Below are 17,469 nucleotides of genomic sequence, written 5' to 3'. Positions count from 1 at the left end.
TCAGTAAAAATACTCAGCCCAAGGAGGTTGTAAAAGCTGTTATTTCACAGACCTTTGGAAGGAATCTGGGAACAATTCTCTATTTTGGCAGCAAAACAGTGAAATTTGTGCTTTCAGCTTCATCTTTCATTGCTACTATTCCAGCAGACCATTAGAGCTAAACTGAAAGGGGACTGAGACAAAAATTGCTACAAAACAGTTCTGCATTGGCTCAGGGAGAGCAGAGAATCTCACAGATCTTTTCCACCAGTATTTTCGGCAGTTTTCATGAAGGAAGATAGCTGACATTTATTCAGTGAAACACCACTCTGCTTCCTTAAACCTTTTACTGGGCTGTCCTGAAGTGGGGGGTGATGGAAGAGATCTCTCTAAAGGTCAGCCAGTCTGAGTATTATCAGATAAAGGAGGAGAGCCTCACAGTAAGATGCTTGTGTAATTGCTGTAGTCATTCTTATTTTATTTGTGTGTGCCCTCGTAAAGCAACAAAACTCAACTCTGCAGACATGTCTGTGCTGGAAGAACTTGATGGGACCTTCTAGAGGAGCCCTGTATTTGCAATGGCAGGGAAACTCTTCTCCAGCACATAATTCTTAATAGAAGTCCTGGTGAGCAGTTACTAGCAAAACTGAACTACTGAATTTCTTCATAGACTTGTCAACAAACTACCAAGTCCCGGCAAAAAGTCACTCATGATTCCAGCAGATGTTTTGAACCTTTTTTCTTTTATGACAACTTTAATGACCTGTTTTCCTTTCAACTGCTCTTCCCCTTTCCTTCCTCTGTCTGCTTCATACCTCCATGCCAGCCTTGGATTTATTATTGAAAGCTATTTCTTTTTGCTGTGTGGGTTGCCACAGCAGCTACACAGAAACAGGGGGTGAGACCAGACACCACTTTGGAGAAAAGTCCTACCAGTGACTCATTGTTTGTCCCTATTTCCTCCATCTATTGTAGCAGAGTGGAGTCCACTTGGAAGAGGATAAATCTGATGGATGAAAACAAGCAGGGAGGACAGAGGGGATGCTGAAGAGCAGAGAGAGCCAAGTCTTGGTGATACCAACTGTGAGGGGAGAGGAGAGGAAATACAACAAGGTGGCTGAGCAGCAGCAGCAAGGCAAAAGCACCCAGGCATCTCTTCCCTTTCTCATTCTCCAAGTCTCCTGCTACAGGAAAAACACATCTAAATATGGCAAACCCTTCACACTACATCCGGCTGCTGGCTGCAGCTCACTGGCATTTGGCTGAGGTCCCTGTGCAAGGCTGTCCCCTGAGCAGGGAGGGAAGTTTTCCCCACGCTCGCTCTGTGCCAGAGCCCTGGATGACTCTCTGCACCAGGATGTCAGCACACAACAGCCAGCAGCCCCAGACAGCCCCTATCTCTGCTCTCTGCCCAACACATAGGATTTCCTCGGCCAGAGTTGCTCCACACAGGATGTGCTCAGAGCTCAGATATCCTGTGGGTGACTCTGCAGCAGCCCCCAGCTCACGGCCACGCGGGTGCTGCTCATCCGCTCCAACACCCGCCGCTGTTGGGGCGGTCCAGCTGGGACACAGCCCCGCCGGCTGCAGCAGCAGGGCCTGGGAACTGCCTGGCTGGACTTTTCAAATGTTTTCAAATGTAAACAGGCCACTGCACAGGAAACCTTCGCTGCTGCAGAAGGAATGAGGCTCAGGAGCTGAAGGCTCCTTGAATGTGCCTGCAGAGCTAAAGCAGAGATGCTCCTCTGGGGTATCTCCTCTGCCCACAGAGATGAAGATGGTAGTCTGGTGTTCAGTCCAACCATAACCCAGTGACTGCAGGGCCCCTCACTAGCTTGGAGACCTGCAGAGCTCTTATGGCACAGACTCCAAAGGAAAAATCCACCTTAGAACTAACTTGCTTTTGTTCTGCTGGCTTTGATTTGGTTCCTGCCTGTGTGAAAGAAAGCACAGCTTTAATTCACAGGCAAATATTTCTCCAGGTGTCCGGGGATGGCCCACAGATCCTGAGCAGAAGATCCCCGAGGTAAATCACAGCAGCACACTGTCCTAGGAAGACTGCTTCAGGTCCAAAATGAGGACAAAAATTAGAGTTAGCCTGTCATAAATGGATTTGAGCATCAAAATCACCAATCTGCAGTGGACAGCCTGAGATCAAGAGCGTGGGAAAAATGGTGGAGCTGAGGCTTTGGTCTTGAGTTGCTGTGATCATGAAGAAGCCACTTCCCAGTGCAAGACTTCATCCTCCCTCTGCTGTCTCTAGAGACTGTCAGTGATGTGGGGCAGTGACTGCCTTGTACAGCACAGCAGGATCTTCTCCAGACAGTGACAGCTGCAAGTAACAACAAACTTTTCCTTGCAGACTTGCTGCAAGCCCAGGGGAGACATGCCAGTTTTGGCATGCTCCTCATGGCGCTGACAGCCCCTCCAGTGAGGAGGAATGAGATGGAGGGAGGAAATGAGTACAAGTAATTTTCAGGAAAGAAAGGACTGAGAATAGTAGGGAAGTGGGGGCCAACAGAGATTCGGTCCTGACCTTGTGATTTCGAGTCACTTGAGGTATTTATAGCCTGGAATTCTACTGTGGCCACTTAATCATTTGCACTTATTCTCTCCAGTGTGCAGGCTGTGCTGTGATAACCCATCATTGTTGTGGTAGTGTGCCGATAATCTTTGGCACAATGGGAGGAAATACAAAGCCTGGGACAGAGCCAGTGGCTGTGCCCAGTGGGACAGACAATGAATGCCCCCTCCCACCCAGTGGGGCCACCTCCACCAGCCAGGCTCGAGGGAAGGGGATCTTGGAACACAGGGATCCAAGTGTGGAAGCAATCCAGGGTTTCCAATTCCCTGGTACCTGACCTCTGCCAGACATTTCTCTCAATACTTTTTTGTAGGTGCTTGTAGATGATGGGAGGCACACAGCAGCAGCAAACTCTGCAGCTTTTCTCAACATTTTGGGGGAGCCCTGTCCTCAGAGCAGGCAGCTCTGAAGAAAGGATCATGGAGGGAGCCCTGTTCTCCTGGCCACCAGCAGCACCTTGACAGAAACAGAGGTTCACACAGTCCTATGAAGGCACCCAGGTAGGAAATCCACCTACCCAGGACTGAAGAAATTACTTACCTGGTCAATGAACTCTGGGTGGGTCTAGTCACTAGTACAATTCTGATGAGTCTACAAATCCTGTGCTCAGCCAGAAAGGTGCAGGGAGCACAAAAATACAGGAAAAAAAAGCACTGGCAGCTCCCAGTTTGGAATTTCCATACACTTAACTGTGATAGATGCTGGGCCTACACCAGCTTTTCTGGGCCTGATTTTTTGCCAGCTTTCACATGGCTACTGCTCTCTCCAGGCGTAAGAGCAGAAGCAGACCCCAGCATTTTCTTTCCAGGAACACAAGAAGTCCATGTAATAACATGGAAACAGGATTACTACCAAGTAGCTCTCACAAACTTAGGAATGGTGCCCAGGAGGCTGAGATCTTGGAAAGACCTTAAGAACTTTCTTGGGGTACTTAATGTTATTTACTTCCCAGCAGGAGAGCTGGAAAAAATGCCCAACAAACAAAGACTACAACAACCTGACACCAATCTGGGAGCTGCTGAGCTGATGCAACTCCCCGAGCATGGGAGGCACAGACAATGGATTGTATACTTTGTCAGGAAGACCTCAGGAGCAGAAAAGCAACTCTGTTTACAAGCAGCTCTGGAAGCACCGCACATTTTAACCCCTTAACTGAACATTTTCCAAGCAGGATTTTAAGAGACATGAAGGATACAGTGATGAAAAGCTAATCTGCTACATCAGTGTGGGTTCAGTTTTAAAACATTTGCATTCTTAGATGGGTTCTTCCTTAGTCCAAGCCTGAGAAGGTTATTCTCTGCTGCTACACATCTCAACACATTTGGTTTTGGTGACTTGATGTGATGTTTAACAAAGGTATTTTGTTATCTGAAACTATTAATTACAGTGATACCAGAAACTTTGCCCTCCTAGAGAGCTCACCCAAGCAGCTGCAAGCTCTTTGCTAAAAATCACCCCCTGCTTTAAGCCTGTAGTGACACTTATCACTGTTTTACACACAGCTTGCCTGGTTCAGACTGACAGAAGAATACCAAGGAGTCACAACCTCCTGACCCTCCTTCTCCAGTCCTTCTCACCTCCTGCTCTAGCTCTCCTCTGCATCACCTTCCCTTGGGTTTCTCTCACACATGACGTGTTCCTCACACAGGAAAGTGTTCTAAGCCACAACAAGAAACCTTCAGGACCCTGGCACTAGTTTGGTAGAGTGCTAGGAAATAGTTCTGTTGAGCCTGGGACAGCAGCCAAATCCCAGCAACAGAGAGGCAAAGCAGATGCGCATTCAGTGAAGACACCCTGTCTCAACAATGCTGAAGAACATCACCAGTTCCCAGCCTCAGTTTCCCTTGTGAGCTGCAGTGGCTGACTGTTTCCCCATTGCTGGCTGGCCACTCCTTCACAAACCCTTCTGCCTCAGGATAAGCTGGATACCAAGGGATGGTTAGGGTAGAAATTGTGGAGAGAGACAGGTTTCATCTGGAAATTGAGAGGTTGGAGATGACATCCTGGAGTCAAGGAGGAAATAAATGGTGGTAAAGAGAGAGAGGGAGGCTGCTGCCTGTGCCGTTTGTGGAACAACGTGTTGAGAGATGGACTGCCACCTGGACAGACAGAAAGGCTAAAGGGAAATGACTTTCATTGCTGCTTCTGGCTGCTCCCTGTTATACCATGGCCATGGCCCTTCCCACCATACTCCCTCCAGTTACAGGACAAAGGACCTACCTGACGACAGAAGACTCCCGCTGCTTCCGCTGATAATTTTGCCTTTACTCCCCATGTTGGCCAGCTTTGAGGTCTTGAGGGTTCCAGTTTCAGTCAGGTCAATCGCAATCTCACTCAGGCTTCTTGCAGCATGAATCTTGGACTGGAGGTGGACACAGGAGTTAGTATGATCTAACACCACTTGAAAGCTCACAGAAGGAAAAAGACCTTTTGCTGTGGCAGGAAACAGGCCTCCACAGCAAACTTGGATTATTTTACAAGAATAGAAGCAATCTGGCACAGTACTCACTGCTGTACTTTTTACATTCTTAAGTGGGTACAATTCTGGCACTGCTTCCTGTTGTTTGGGTTTTTCTCTGCTTTGCCATGCACATTTTTCTCTCTTAAACAAAGGATGTATGGAGTCACTGTTTTACCACATACAATAAGAAACCTTCAGAAATGCCATCATAATAACCTGCTGAAAAGCTCAAATGCTAAAGACCATCTCTAATATCTAAAGGAAGCCAGAAGGGGCCTTCACAAATCAGCAATAAGCTTTGGAACAAGACACAGTGAGGACATGCCTTAAATGGGCTTTCATTAGAACATGGAAGAAAATACTGACAGGGAAACATATTCAGGTTATTGTCCAGACTAACAAGCTGCATGCAATGCCCCTACTGTGAGGGACCTCTTCAAAGCATTAACATTATTCTAGTAGGAAACAACAGCCAGCCCAGCTCAGTAACTGGCCACATTAGGGCATGGTCATTGTTCCCCACCAAATGTCAACAAGATTGTTGCAATTTGTAATTACAAAAAGTAAATAATGCATAGTACATAAACCTAGAGAATAGAATAGAATAGTTCAGCTGGAATGGACCTCCAACAGTCATCTCAGGCCATTGCTCAAATCTTATGAGCCCTGTGCTTCTGAGCTTCAATTAATCTGTCCTTGCAGCACCACTGACCTGCAATTTTAATTTATCAGAACACAGAACGCTGTTGGCACATTTTGCCAACACTCTCCAACTGCAAGAGTTTTATCCAAAAGGGGGTAAAGACTAGCTCAAGATCACTTGAGCATTCACCTCTGCCCTTCACAAGGCCAGAAGAGACTCAGTCCTGGCCATACAGCTCACAGGATGGACAGATCATTACTGTGCTAACAAATCAAAGCTGGTTGACGTCCATATACCAGGATGTGATCTGTTCCCACTGGAAATAACATGAAAAGAGGACAACAGGGAATGCTTGTCATGATAGGATATTCACTGTTACTTCACATCCTCAGGAAGACGAAACCATTCCAACAAGAACTAAGCCTGAATTGATGGCTGAGTGCTCACCACTGAGCTTCTTAGCTCTGTTACTGATGTGCTGTGGGGCTTTGGGTAAGACACTTAAGGTTAAGTTCTTAGTGATCCCCACTTCTGTTTGCATATCAGTGAAATAATAAGGGAAGGAAAATGTCTCCCTGTAGCACACTGTATTTTTAAGATTAATTTAAGACTGTAAATGAAGACAGCACTGGGAAAGCCTTACACTGAAAACACCCTCAGAAGTATGATCATAATTTAATATTCCTGGGTATTTATAGGCTCCGTCATTACCATTCCAAGGTACCCAAATGCCTCACGAGCTTATTTCCAAAACAACCCCAATAACAGGGCATGTGCTCTTACTTGTTTGTGAGAGTGAACAGTGCGGTCCTTGTGAGTGCAGAGGCTGAACTACACAAGATATCAGAGCAGATCAGTCAAATAGAACTGGCCCTCTACAACTAATGTTGCAGCCAGTTAAACACTACTCATTTCCAGCAGATCCTCCCTAAAATCAGCCCCAGGAGAAGGACAGCACTCTCCAGCTTTTGTATCAGATGTTTCTGGTCAGAAACAAGGTCTGTGAAACGTCTTCTTCAAATAGTTCTGGAAGGTTAATTCCAGGTGAAGAGGAAAATCACTGCTTTTATCTAATGAGATTTCCTTCTACTGAAATCTTGATAAGGAGTCTAAGCATGAAGGGCTGTCTTGCTGCAATGCCAGACTTTTGGAGGTAATAAGCCTTCCAGCTGCCTTTTCCTGCTGATAAATCCCCTGCAGGTGTGTATACGCTGCATAACCCTATGTATATGTAGGGTTATGTGTACTTCGTGTAACCCCAGGAACAGCTACATTGATCAAATCCAGTGTCTGCCTGACCCAATACACTGAGTCCTGGCAGTGGATGCCTCAGAAAAGCACAAACCCCAAGTCTGCATGGACAGATCCATCCCACCTGCTCCATGAAGCAGTGGTTTTCCTTTTTTGTAGGACAGTTATAGCAAGCAGCCCTGTAGTTTATTTCCACTCATTTTCAGAATGCAAATTAGGGCACACTCTGGCCCTACCTGTCTGACTAGGCACCAACCAGAGTGCTGAGTGAAGGCAATGTGACTGCTGGGTGCTGTTGTGGTCCTGGCTAAGCCAGCAGTGGCTGGAAGTGTATCCTATATAGGGCAAAAGAAAAGGTGATATAAGACTAAAGCCTGGCAACCCTGGAGCCACAAGGGAGGAAAAACAAATGAGCAGACAGGATTAGCAGGGCAGAGTGAGCTTCCTCTACAGAGGGTACAATTCACACCTGCTGAAAACATAGGAGAAGATTTTAGATTTGATCGCGGTTGTGCTAATGCTGCCCTGAACAGTGCAGATAAAACATCTCCTGAAATGAATGGGGTTAATTTTCCTTTCTGCTCAGTCCCTGCTGCCTCTGCTGCCTACAGCAATGCCAGTCAGCGTCGGGTGGTCTCGTGCATTGGACAGGCTCTCAGCAGCAGCAGGAATCAGAGCAACAGCTCATTTCACACAGGCCACTGAGCAGCAGCAGCACGAGGCCCGTGCAGGCTGTGTGCTGCAGCACAGCACTGCAAAGCTGGGTTACACCCCATTAGTGCTCCCCCGAGCCCCACACTACCTCCAGGCTCAGAAATTTTAAAGCACTTAGCGCAGACCTGCCAAGTCTCATTTACGTGGAGGAAGACTGGCTCATTCATGAGTCATTTCAAAGCATGGGGCCAAAGTGATGCCCAGTGCTGTTCTGACAGGGTCAGAGGGTGATGAAAAATCCATAAGTGAAATGAGGAAGAAGAAGGACACTAGGGACGAATTTATCCCTCTTGCAGCAGTGATGGGACTTTGTTGAAGGTGATTTTTTGAAACCCTTGGCCTATTTCCTACCAGCTCATTCAGCCAAAAAGCCTTGCACTTGGAGGAACGTGGTGTTGAAAATTCCCACAAAATGGGACTTCTCAAGGTTTCTAGGCCAAGCATTTGATTGACTCAGTGCAGTCAACAGAGAAAAGACATGCCTTTGAGTCCTGCTGCATCTGTCTCCTGAAAAAAAAAAGGGAAGCTGACAGGAGTTCTGCATGCTGACAAGCTCACTTGGGAAGCTGGGGATCTTTTCAGTCTCCACATTACGCTTTGATTGCAGGGAGAGAGAGACAGATCAGCAGGGAGCGAGACGCTGGGAACCCAGTGAGCTGGCAGGAGTTCAGCATGGAGTGAGGCTGCAGAAATGGCTGAGACCTCACTTGCAAAAGGGTCAGAAACCAGGCAAAGCGGGTTTTATTTCTTTTTAAACTCAAATGAAGGCTTTTCTTTCCAGTGGAGCTGTTGGTCCAGATCCAACTGGTGCCCAGTGAGGAGCACAGAGTTCAAGCTTTCTTTATCACTATGTCACATCTCCCGCCATCTAATCTACATCATTGGAGTGAAGGCTCAGCTGTGCAGTGAGCCCCAGCAGGCTTTTCCCTCTAAGTTTGTTTTTATTTTTCTTTCTTTTGTCAAAATGATATGAAATGCCAAGTTTGGACATGAAAGGAAGGAATATCTCAGTTTTGCTTTGAAGCTGAGGATTCAATTGAAGTGGGGCCTGAGATTTAAGGGGCTGCAAACCCATGCGACCTGAAACTCAATAAATGTTTGTCTAGGCCCCTGAGAGCTGAACCAAAGACATTTCACATCACCCCACTCTGGGATATGATTTACTAGTTTTCCAAAGTGAAGCTCGTATTAGCACTATGTCTCTGAAGTGACCAGCAGGATGAACTGAACAGATCAATTAAAATTGATGGATCTATCAATATTGACAGTGTCACATCAAAGATGAGGACAACAGATGAAAATAATGGTTCCCTTAAGACAAAGGGACAAAAATATTTGTATGCCTTAACTTCAAAGCCTCAGCATAACCACTGGGATTATTGTGACAAACAAGCTGACATGGTCACAGACGTGACAGGTTGACAAATGAGGGCTGGTTGGTGGTGCTGCCTGTAGGGGAGTGAGAGAGGGGAGATAAAATTGAAACACAATCTGCCAACAACAAAAGGAGTCACTGAAGGGAAGTCCTGGGTGTTTTAGAGACCCAGTTTCTTACCCAAGAAATGCAAGGAGGAAGGAATCTCCTTTTGTTTGTTGGTTGCTTGTGACCTAAATACCTTGCAGCTAGATCAGCAAATCCATCTGGCTAAAAGTAAGTAAAAATCAACTTCTGTTTTCTTGAAATTTATCTCTGAGTTGACAGAGACGACTATGCACTGCTCTGATGGTCCTGAGCAGAGAAGGGGGACAGGAAACCTTCCCTTGGTATCAATGAGTATGCAACTTTGTCCATATTTACAACTGTCAGATAGGGTTGGGATGTTGGCTGCAATCCTAAATTCAATACAGCTTATGGCAATTAAGGTGAAACCTGGATTTTTGCATTAGATATGGCCAAAGTGAGTGCAACTATGCCCAAGGCATCCAGAAGTCCTACTCTACAATAAAGTCACAGAGCTTATGATGGGGAAAGCAATGTCAGAAGGGCTTAGAACAAGTGGGACTATCACCACACTCATGGTCCTCCATATAATTCCAGAAAGCTAACTTGATTCGTTTAACTGGCAGAAAAAATAATGCCATGAAGAAAAGCAGGAAAAAGAAGTATCTTTCTGCCAATTTAGTGGGCTGAACTGGCTCCTGAAAGGATCTGATAGGGCCAAGGCCTGAGCAAGGAAGGGAGCAGCCCCAGCCTGAAAATGCATGTAGTGCTTTCAACACTAGCAAGATATTAAGATTTTTTTCAGGCATTTGGAGGATCATCACCTTCACATTCTGCCATTTCACCAGAAATGAGTACCAATGCAGGTACCCACTCAATGTAGGCACTGTCTTCTCTGTGAAGCTTTACAGTAGCGTGCTCATATGGAGAGGGAAGTCTGCCTGAGAAGTCTTTTCTCTGTATCAAAGTAATCTCAAAGTGACTGAAGTGATCTCTGGCTGCTCTGGGTATGCCTAAAATTGCTGATGAAAGTAATTAAGAGGGAGAACACACACTCCTCTGGTTTCAAGCTGGGTTCTTTTGTGTATTGTGTGGCCCTCTGTGCAGCACCAGTTTGTGATAGCTGCTTGTACAGCCAGGCTGTTAAGCCTACTGCCCCCCTGCTAAAATAATATCCTGACCCCTCATTTATCAGAAAATACATCAGTAAAAAGCAAGGGACAGCAGGAAGAATCCAGAAACAGTTGTAGGTTGTGAAGCTACTTTGAATTCTGTTACTGGAAGCTACCCTAACTTTACAATGGTGTTCAAGACATGGCAACCATCCAGACAGGGATGTGACCCTAACTGCTTGCTAACTTTGGCTCCTTCAATTTGGCCACAGTTCAGTACAACCTTCTCCTCAATCCTTACTCCTATAGGCACGAATTCAATACAAATTTTCTCAATTTGGTCAAGACTAGCAAATATCTTGAGTCAATTTGCCCTTGTTTTGATCTTGAGTAGAAAGGGAGGGCAGGAAAGAAGCCACCATCTAGAATTGACGTGGCTAGGACTGTGGCGAGTGAGAAGGACTCACCCACCATAACATGCACTTTCCATGCTTACCTTGCTTTGCTTCCTGTCCAGGTAGAACTGATGTTGACTAATGGCCATAGCCCAAATAGACTTTATTAGTGCTGGACAGGCGTACCACGTATGCACAGCAATGCCACTATGCCCAAAAGTCCTCCTGGTCACAGATGCCCTGGAGAGGAGAAAAGAATGAACTGGGATTACACAAAGGTGTCACCAAATTGATTTCTGTGGCAGAACAGATCTCATAATAAAAGCTGCCATCTTTACTGTGTACACCCTTGTGTTAATGGGAAAAAAATGCTTAGAAACCAGCAATAAATATCTAATCAAGCCAGGAGAATATTTACTTCAAATATGTCCTTAAGATAACAAGCTCCAGAGGACTAACAGTAAAGATCACCCAGTTTGTCCAGCTCAGACTGTATCCCTGGATTCACCTGGTGCTGACTCGCTGCATATGCCAGGGGAGCCACTGAAGCCAAAGCCTGCATGAATCCTCTGTGTCTCATCACATGTGTCTCATGCAGAGACACCTGAGGAGAAGTCCTCACACCCTCCACTGCCTCTGGCTTTGGACAGTGGCTCCCAAATATTAGGACCCAGGTAACAACTAAAGACCCACAGGATCAATTCCTACTTTAGGGAGTGTGAAAGAAGCTCTTCAGGAACCTTGATTTCCCCACTTGTAAACAGATGTAACAGGATTTGACACAGGGTATGGGGGCAGGGAGTTGTGAAGCTCAGAGGGGGCTGCCTAGTGCCCTGGAGAGAAGAATGGGACTCAGTGATAGCTGAGTGAATTTAAAAACAGGAAAAATATGGGCTAAATATTTCCTCTCTGGGACTCCCAATTGTTCTCAAACATTAGCAAAAAAACCACAGGATAGCTTTCCCCATGCTTTCACAGCTGTACAAACCTGTTTGATTATTCCTCCCCATCCCACAAAAGCAACCCACCAGCAGTCCCTGACACTAGCACAGTGCACACTCAGACTCTCAGCATCCTGGTTTGTGGAACTCCTCCCACTGCAGGGATGGAGCTCTGGCTGGAATAAACCACACCACTGACCTACAGAGTCCCAAATAAATGAGGGCCTCCTGTCCATCTGTTAAGATGGGTCTTGTGGTAGAGTAGCATTATGAAATGATGTGACATGGGTACAGAGGCTCAGGAATGTGACACCTCTAGGGACGTGTGGTGAAGAGGGACCAATCCAAGAGACAGCCTGGGGAACAGGTGTGCTACAGAGAGGTTGCCAGAGTCCACACTCAGCAGGGACTCTGAGCCACACAGGTGTGGAGGTAACACTGCAGGACACCTCAGGGGCTCTGCTGTGCCATGCAAGGGGGAGTCAACTCTTTTACCAGCACTCACAAGTCCTCAGGCCTGCTAAGGTTCCCCTCCTGCACCTGTATCTGCATGGCCACCTCTCTTCTGCTGCTTGTGGGCCACTGCCTTGTCCAAAGTTGGAGGTGAACATGGAGGGGTGAACAGTTGAAGAAAGTTGTGACAGAGTCAAGAATGAAAGAAAACCAAAACTCTGAAGCAAAATGGGAACTGCTGGCAATGTTCAGTCTGGGAGAGGGCTGACAGCCATTTCATCAGGGCTTTTTCAGTGTTCAACTTCAAAATGTGTTAAAGTCAAATTATGGAGCTACAAATCAGAGTGAAATTTCTGAGAAAACAGCTGTGGCCAATGCAAACAAGGTCTGAGACAACTGGGATCTCATGTTTCAGTGCTACTCTGTGCCGAGTCCTTTCCTTGTGAATGGTGCTAGAGACCTTGTCCTATTATGAGTATTGTTCTTGTGAGAAAAGTTTCCATGGATGCAACACGGCAGCTGATGGTGCTGGGCTGCCTCATTCCTGTCACTGGACAGGGAATGAAGGCTGTGCTGGGAGATGTTCATGAAGTTGAGACTGGAGAGTGGATCCAGCTCTGGATGGTTTATATTGGTCTAAGGACACAAACCAGTGCAGCACACTGGCACATAAAACTCTAAGGAAATTAAGGCACTCAAACATGTGCTGAAGGCTTAATTCTGGTCACATCCTATTTAATTCAAACACAGTTACCCCTGAATTCTTAGAAGCATACTCTGCAAATCATTCATCTTCTCACTGTAAAAGCAGTGATTTCAAATGTTTTTTCCTTTTTGGAATCTGTACATGTTTCCCATCAAACCAGCAGACTCTATTAGAATGTCTGCAGACTGTTGGTCAGAGCTGTGGACTTGCTTTTCACAGCTGTGTTTGAAGACCTGAGAGATACAGCTCATGGGTGTTTTTTTCTGTAACTTCTCTCCACGCATGCTACATGTGCTATGGAATTAACCCTGTTGATAGCCCCTAAAATGTGTAATTTTCCTCCTTTATGGGATAAGTAACTGCAACGAAAGGAGGTTAAATGGGTTGCTGGGGACAGGAAGTCATGTGCAGAGGCAGGGCTTAAACATATACATTGTGCTGCCCCAGCTCTGGCCACAACTACAGAGCTGTGCTCGCTCTCCTGACTGTGGCTTCGCTGACTCAGGCTCTGGTTTGGCTACGAGGACAGGAATGTGGAGAGAGCACTGCGTTGGCTACTCCTCTGCCTCCACATGCTGAACTACTCCTCACAGGAGTCCATCCCATTTGGCTGGGAGGCTACAACCCGAGCTGTCTTCCCACCACACCACTGCAACGTGCTGCGCTGCATTGCAGCCTGAGAACCAGTTCCACCTGGATAGTGCCACTCTGGATACAAAAAACAATCAAAATTATACAAAATCCAACCAAACTAATTCCTTTGTAGCAAGAAAGTACCGGGCTGACAACCTGGGACAGAGCTTTGTCCTCCTGGTGTTGATTCAGAGAAACAAAGCAATGAAATAAAGAACAGCAGCTCTTCTGTGTCACTAATTCCTATAATCGAAATACAAAGGAGAGAGAAGAGGCTGCTCTGTGTGGTCACATTTCATGCACAATGTCGAGTTGCAAATGTCACCATGATTTTTAGGTCCCAGAGCTATTTCCTTTTTTTTTTTTTTTTTTTTTTTTTTTTTTGCAGCTGCTCCTTCCAGGAAACAGCCAGAACTCAGGGCATTTAGGGGCTTCTGGCTGCTGGTCACTCGCAGCAAGTGTTTCTGACGCCTCTCAGGCTGCCGGAGCCTCGGTGGGGGAAGGAGTGCCCTACCCCCAGCTCCTGCTGATGGAAGATCTCCCAGTATATTCTCGACTATGGGAATTCGCTCTGCTAGATTTCATGCAACTGTTTACATGCTTAATATTAAGCAGATGCTTTGAGGTTCTGCACAATGACATGAGCTGCTTTACTCGATGTTAGTTTTAACAAATGAACCTATGTAGACAGGCACCGTTGTACTGGTGTGACTGTGCTCATATCACAGTAAGCAAGGATAGAAACTGCATGCAAAATTCACCTAATAAAAGCACATATATTAGTACGCAGATAGGCACGGGAAACAGGTGAAACGGGATCACAGCTGAGTGATCAATGCAACACACTACTGCCAGCAACACATCAAATCAGTCTGGGCAGAGAGATGGTTTCCATCAGTGTTATCATACAGTGCAAATGAGACACCGCTTTTAGCCAGAACAGCTTTCAGAGCCATACACTCACTGTGTGCAGTAACGATCCAGTAAAGCACACACACACCGGCAGTGCTGAACGCACTGATGGGATGCAGCACAGTCCCTTGAACTTTCACATTAGGATTCCAAAGTAAGGAAAAAAGGCTCCTGTGCCAAAAAGACTGATGGGCTTTCCTCCAGGCTGCCGGTGGTAAACCTCTGGTTCTGTGCCATTCTTTTCAGTTGCACTACTGAATATTTATTTACAAAGAAGCATGTGAGCACAAAATCTGGCGCTCATTCCTGGGCTCTGAGTGAAACACGGGGGCAAGGCAAACCCCCCCCCTTTCACACACGAGGGCTGACAGCACTGCAGCTGAAGTACCGGAGCCGCACAGTCCCGGGGGTTACAAGATGCCAGAACAGAACGAAGGGGAAAAAAAATACCGCTAGTAGCCGAGGGGAAACACATCCTCAAAAGCGCACCAGAACCCGAAATGTCCCGCTGAAGGGAAGCAGCAGTCCCCGGCTTGGTACCCGCTGCTTCTCTCTTAGCGTTCCCCAGCCACCAAGCGCAGCGAGCCCCGCGCAGCAGCGGTGGCAGCGTGGCCTCGGCAGGACCCGGCTCGGCACTGCACAGCCCGGCTCGTCTCGTAGCTCACCTGCGCGGATCGTGCACCTCCACCGAGAACTTCTTCTCGCGGAAATAGAGGTTCTCCAGCTGCCTCCATTGGAAGATCTGCAAGGAGAAGAAGAGGATGAGGCGCCTCCGCACGCTCCCCCGCCCAGCCCTGCCGCCGCTTCCTCCCGGCGCTGCGGCGGGAATGCCCCGCTGCGCTGCGCTCCGCCCCGGCCCCGCGTCCCGCCCGCACCCGCGGGGCAGCCCCGGGGGCGGGGGCGGCCTCCGTCCCGCCCTCCGTCCGTCCCGCCCTCCGTCCGTCCCGCCGGGCACCCGCTGCCCGCGGCGGGCTCGGTCCCGGGGGCAGGCGGGGAAGGGTGACGGATTCTCTTTGCGGGGCCAAATGTGTTGAAAACACGTGTAAACTCCGGGCAAACTGGGATTCGACTACGTTTTTCTTGGAGGGCTGGCACCGGTGGTGCTGCATCGGCCTCTGGCACAGCAGACTTTCCCCGGAGTGAAGGAGATGAGAGCCCCGCTCCACACCAAGTGCTAATACCCAGCTCTGCTTTTATCCCGCAATCCACGTAAAACTGGCACGAACACGAGCCGAGTGCAGTCAGTTTATCTGTCCCAGGTGCTGTCAGACTCGTGGTGGCGATGCCCCAAACTCCAGGCACTGCCGGCGGTAAAAAGCACGACAATAAGCAGGTCATATCTCAGCCTCTGTTTTACAGGCTGCCTTGTCGGGACAAAGCCAGCACTACCACCAAGGGGGAAACTGAGGCACGAAGCTTTTCATGGGAGGGAAATGCGGCGTGCCCTAGCCCCTGAATCGGCCTGGGCCAGCCCTGGAGGGCTTTGCGTGCCCCTGGGCAGTGGGATGCGCTTACACGGCCCTGTGCCCACACTTCTCCCGTGAAATAATGTCCATCTCCCAGGCAGCAGAGTGGAGCGATCTCAGGAGCAGCGCGAAGGACGCGGTGACAGCGAAATAGTGCCAGCTCCGCAAACCAGCACACCGTCATCACTGCGGGCAGGTCCACCACTGCCTCGTCTTTACAAATTAGTAAACCGAAATCCAAACCCTGGCTTCCAGGCTGCTAATCCACAGGGAGGAGGCAGCCTCCACCCTCCTGGGCATCTCGGACTTCGGCTTCCCCGCACCGCCCCTAGCAAGCAGCGGAGCTAGGGAACGTAGCCCCGCTGGCGGGGAGCACAGGCAGCAGAGTTTTCCCTGATTTACACTCCTTCTCCCACTCCAAGTAGCTTCTGTGGAGTTCCTGTCCTACCCTCGAGGAAGGCGCTGGCTCCTGAGATAAGCCTCGGCTGCCAAAGTCAGCGCTCTGGAGATAAGTAAACAGGAGGCGTAATTTGATTTGTACTGATATAGCTGCTGGTGGAGCTGAAATCTAGAGAATAAAAACAAACCACAGAGATGAACCAAAATTTTCTCCTTGCTGGTATTTCAGGGGCAGCAAAATTGAAAATAGTTGTTGAAGTTTCCAAGCAAGGTTGTTGTTTTGTTTTTTTTCCCTCTATTTTATTATTTTATTTTCCTTTCTGAAACAGGGTGCTTCTTGGAAGGAAGGGTAGGGATTAAAAAGGGCACTGGGCTGCCCCATATTCTAGGGCTGTCCACATTGCCGGGGGGCACAGGGGAAGAAGGGAGGAGGAGAGGTGGGAAGTCTGAAAGGCTGAGTTACATGGTCGTTAGGGGATTATTTTACTTTTCCACTGGAAATATTAACTGCTGCATAAAACTTGCAAACACCAAACGAAGCACAGAAACACCCACTATTTTACCCACCAAGGGAAGACAGACACAGGGTGAAAGGGTTAAGCTGGGAGCTGAAGCCTGACTCCTCTTTAAGTGCCTGGCTTCAAAGGCATGAAAAGGAAGTTTGGGGCCTAAACTCCCACAGACAACAACTGGGGTCAAGCTGAAAACATCCCTCCTGCTTCAGATGCCCGAATGCAAGGCGGGGAGGACTACACGGCTGTGCTGCACAGCATGTGCTGAGGACGTGTTTGGGGGTGCTCAGACATGTGGAACACATAAGAGTCTAAAAAGCCATCAGCTCACACCCTTCAGAAAATATCCCTCTGTCCCCAGGTCCCCCGTTGTCATTTATGACTAAACTTCGGCGTGGCGCAGAAGGAATTTGAAACTTTCCTGAGCTGCTGGCAGCTGCTGTATTTGGATGCTCTCCTGCCCATCCTCCCCCTCCGACTCTGCCAGACTGTCCCCTGTGCTTGGATCCTTTTCTATCTTACCCTCTCTGCTACCAAATCTCATAGTGCTGTTTGCTAAAGGAAGCTCTGTTCCTCGTTTCTCTTCGATGATTAACTCCAACTGTCCAAACACACAGGGCTCTGGGGAAGCTGTTCAGATGCCCAAATGTAGGCATGAAGTGCCCTTTTCCATGCCCCAGGGTTCCCTCCGTGCCTGACCCCTAGGTGGGAGTGAGCCTGACATAGGTCCGGTGCTGTATCTGCCAGCCCTACGCAGATTTCCTGGATCACCAGCAATGGCTAAAACCAGCATTAGACACCTACGTTTTGGGCACTGGAGCAGCTCCCCAGATGGCTGCATTTTTATATTTAGTTTTGTTGTTTTCC

The 17,469-nt window shown here is 48.0% G+C and overlaps 1 protein-coding gene across 2 annotated transcripts in view; it reads right to left on the bottom strand.

The window, feature by feature from the left end:
- FRMD4A (FERM domain containing 4A) overlaps window positions 1-17,469 on the bottom strand; it is a 190,244-nt gene that overhangs the window by 17,560 nt on the left and 155,215 nt on the right. For both annotated transcript variants that reach the window (XM_062491677.1, XM_062491676.1), the window contains exons 12-14: window positions 14,891-14,967; window positions 10,682-10,820; window positions 4,784-4,925 (exon numbers count right to left, since the gene is read on the bottom strand). In XM_062491677.1, the coding sequence (XP_062347661.1) occupies window positions 4,784-4,925; window positions 10,682-10,820; window positions 14,891-14,967 (358 nt within the window). The remainder of the gene's footprint in view (window positions 1-4,783; window positions 4,926-10,681; window positions 10,821-14,890; window positions 14,968-17,469) is intronic.

The sequence above is a fragment of the Cinclus cinclus genome, chromosome 4, assembly GCF_963662255.1.
Source record: "Cinclus cinclus chromosome 4, bCinCin1.1, whole genome shotgun sequence".
Taxonomy (NCBI): Eukaryota; Metazoa; Chordata; class Aves; order Passeriformes; family Cinclidae; genus Cinclus; species Cinclus cinclus.
This window is presented reverse-complemented; position numbering and strand designations above follow the sequence as displayed.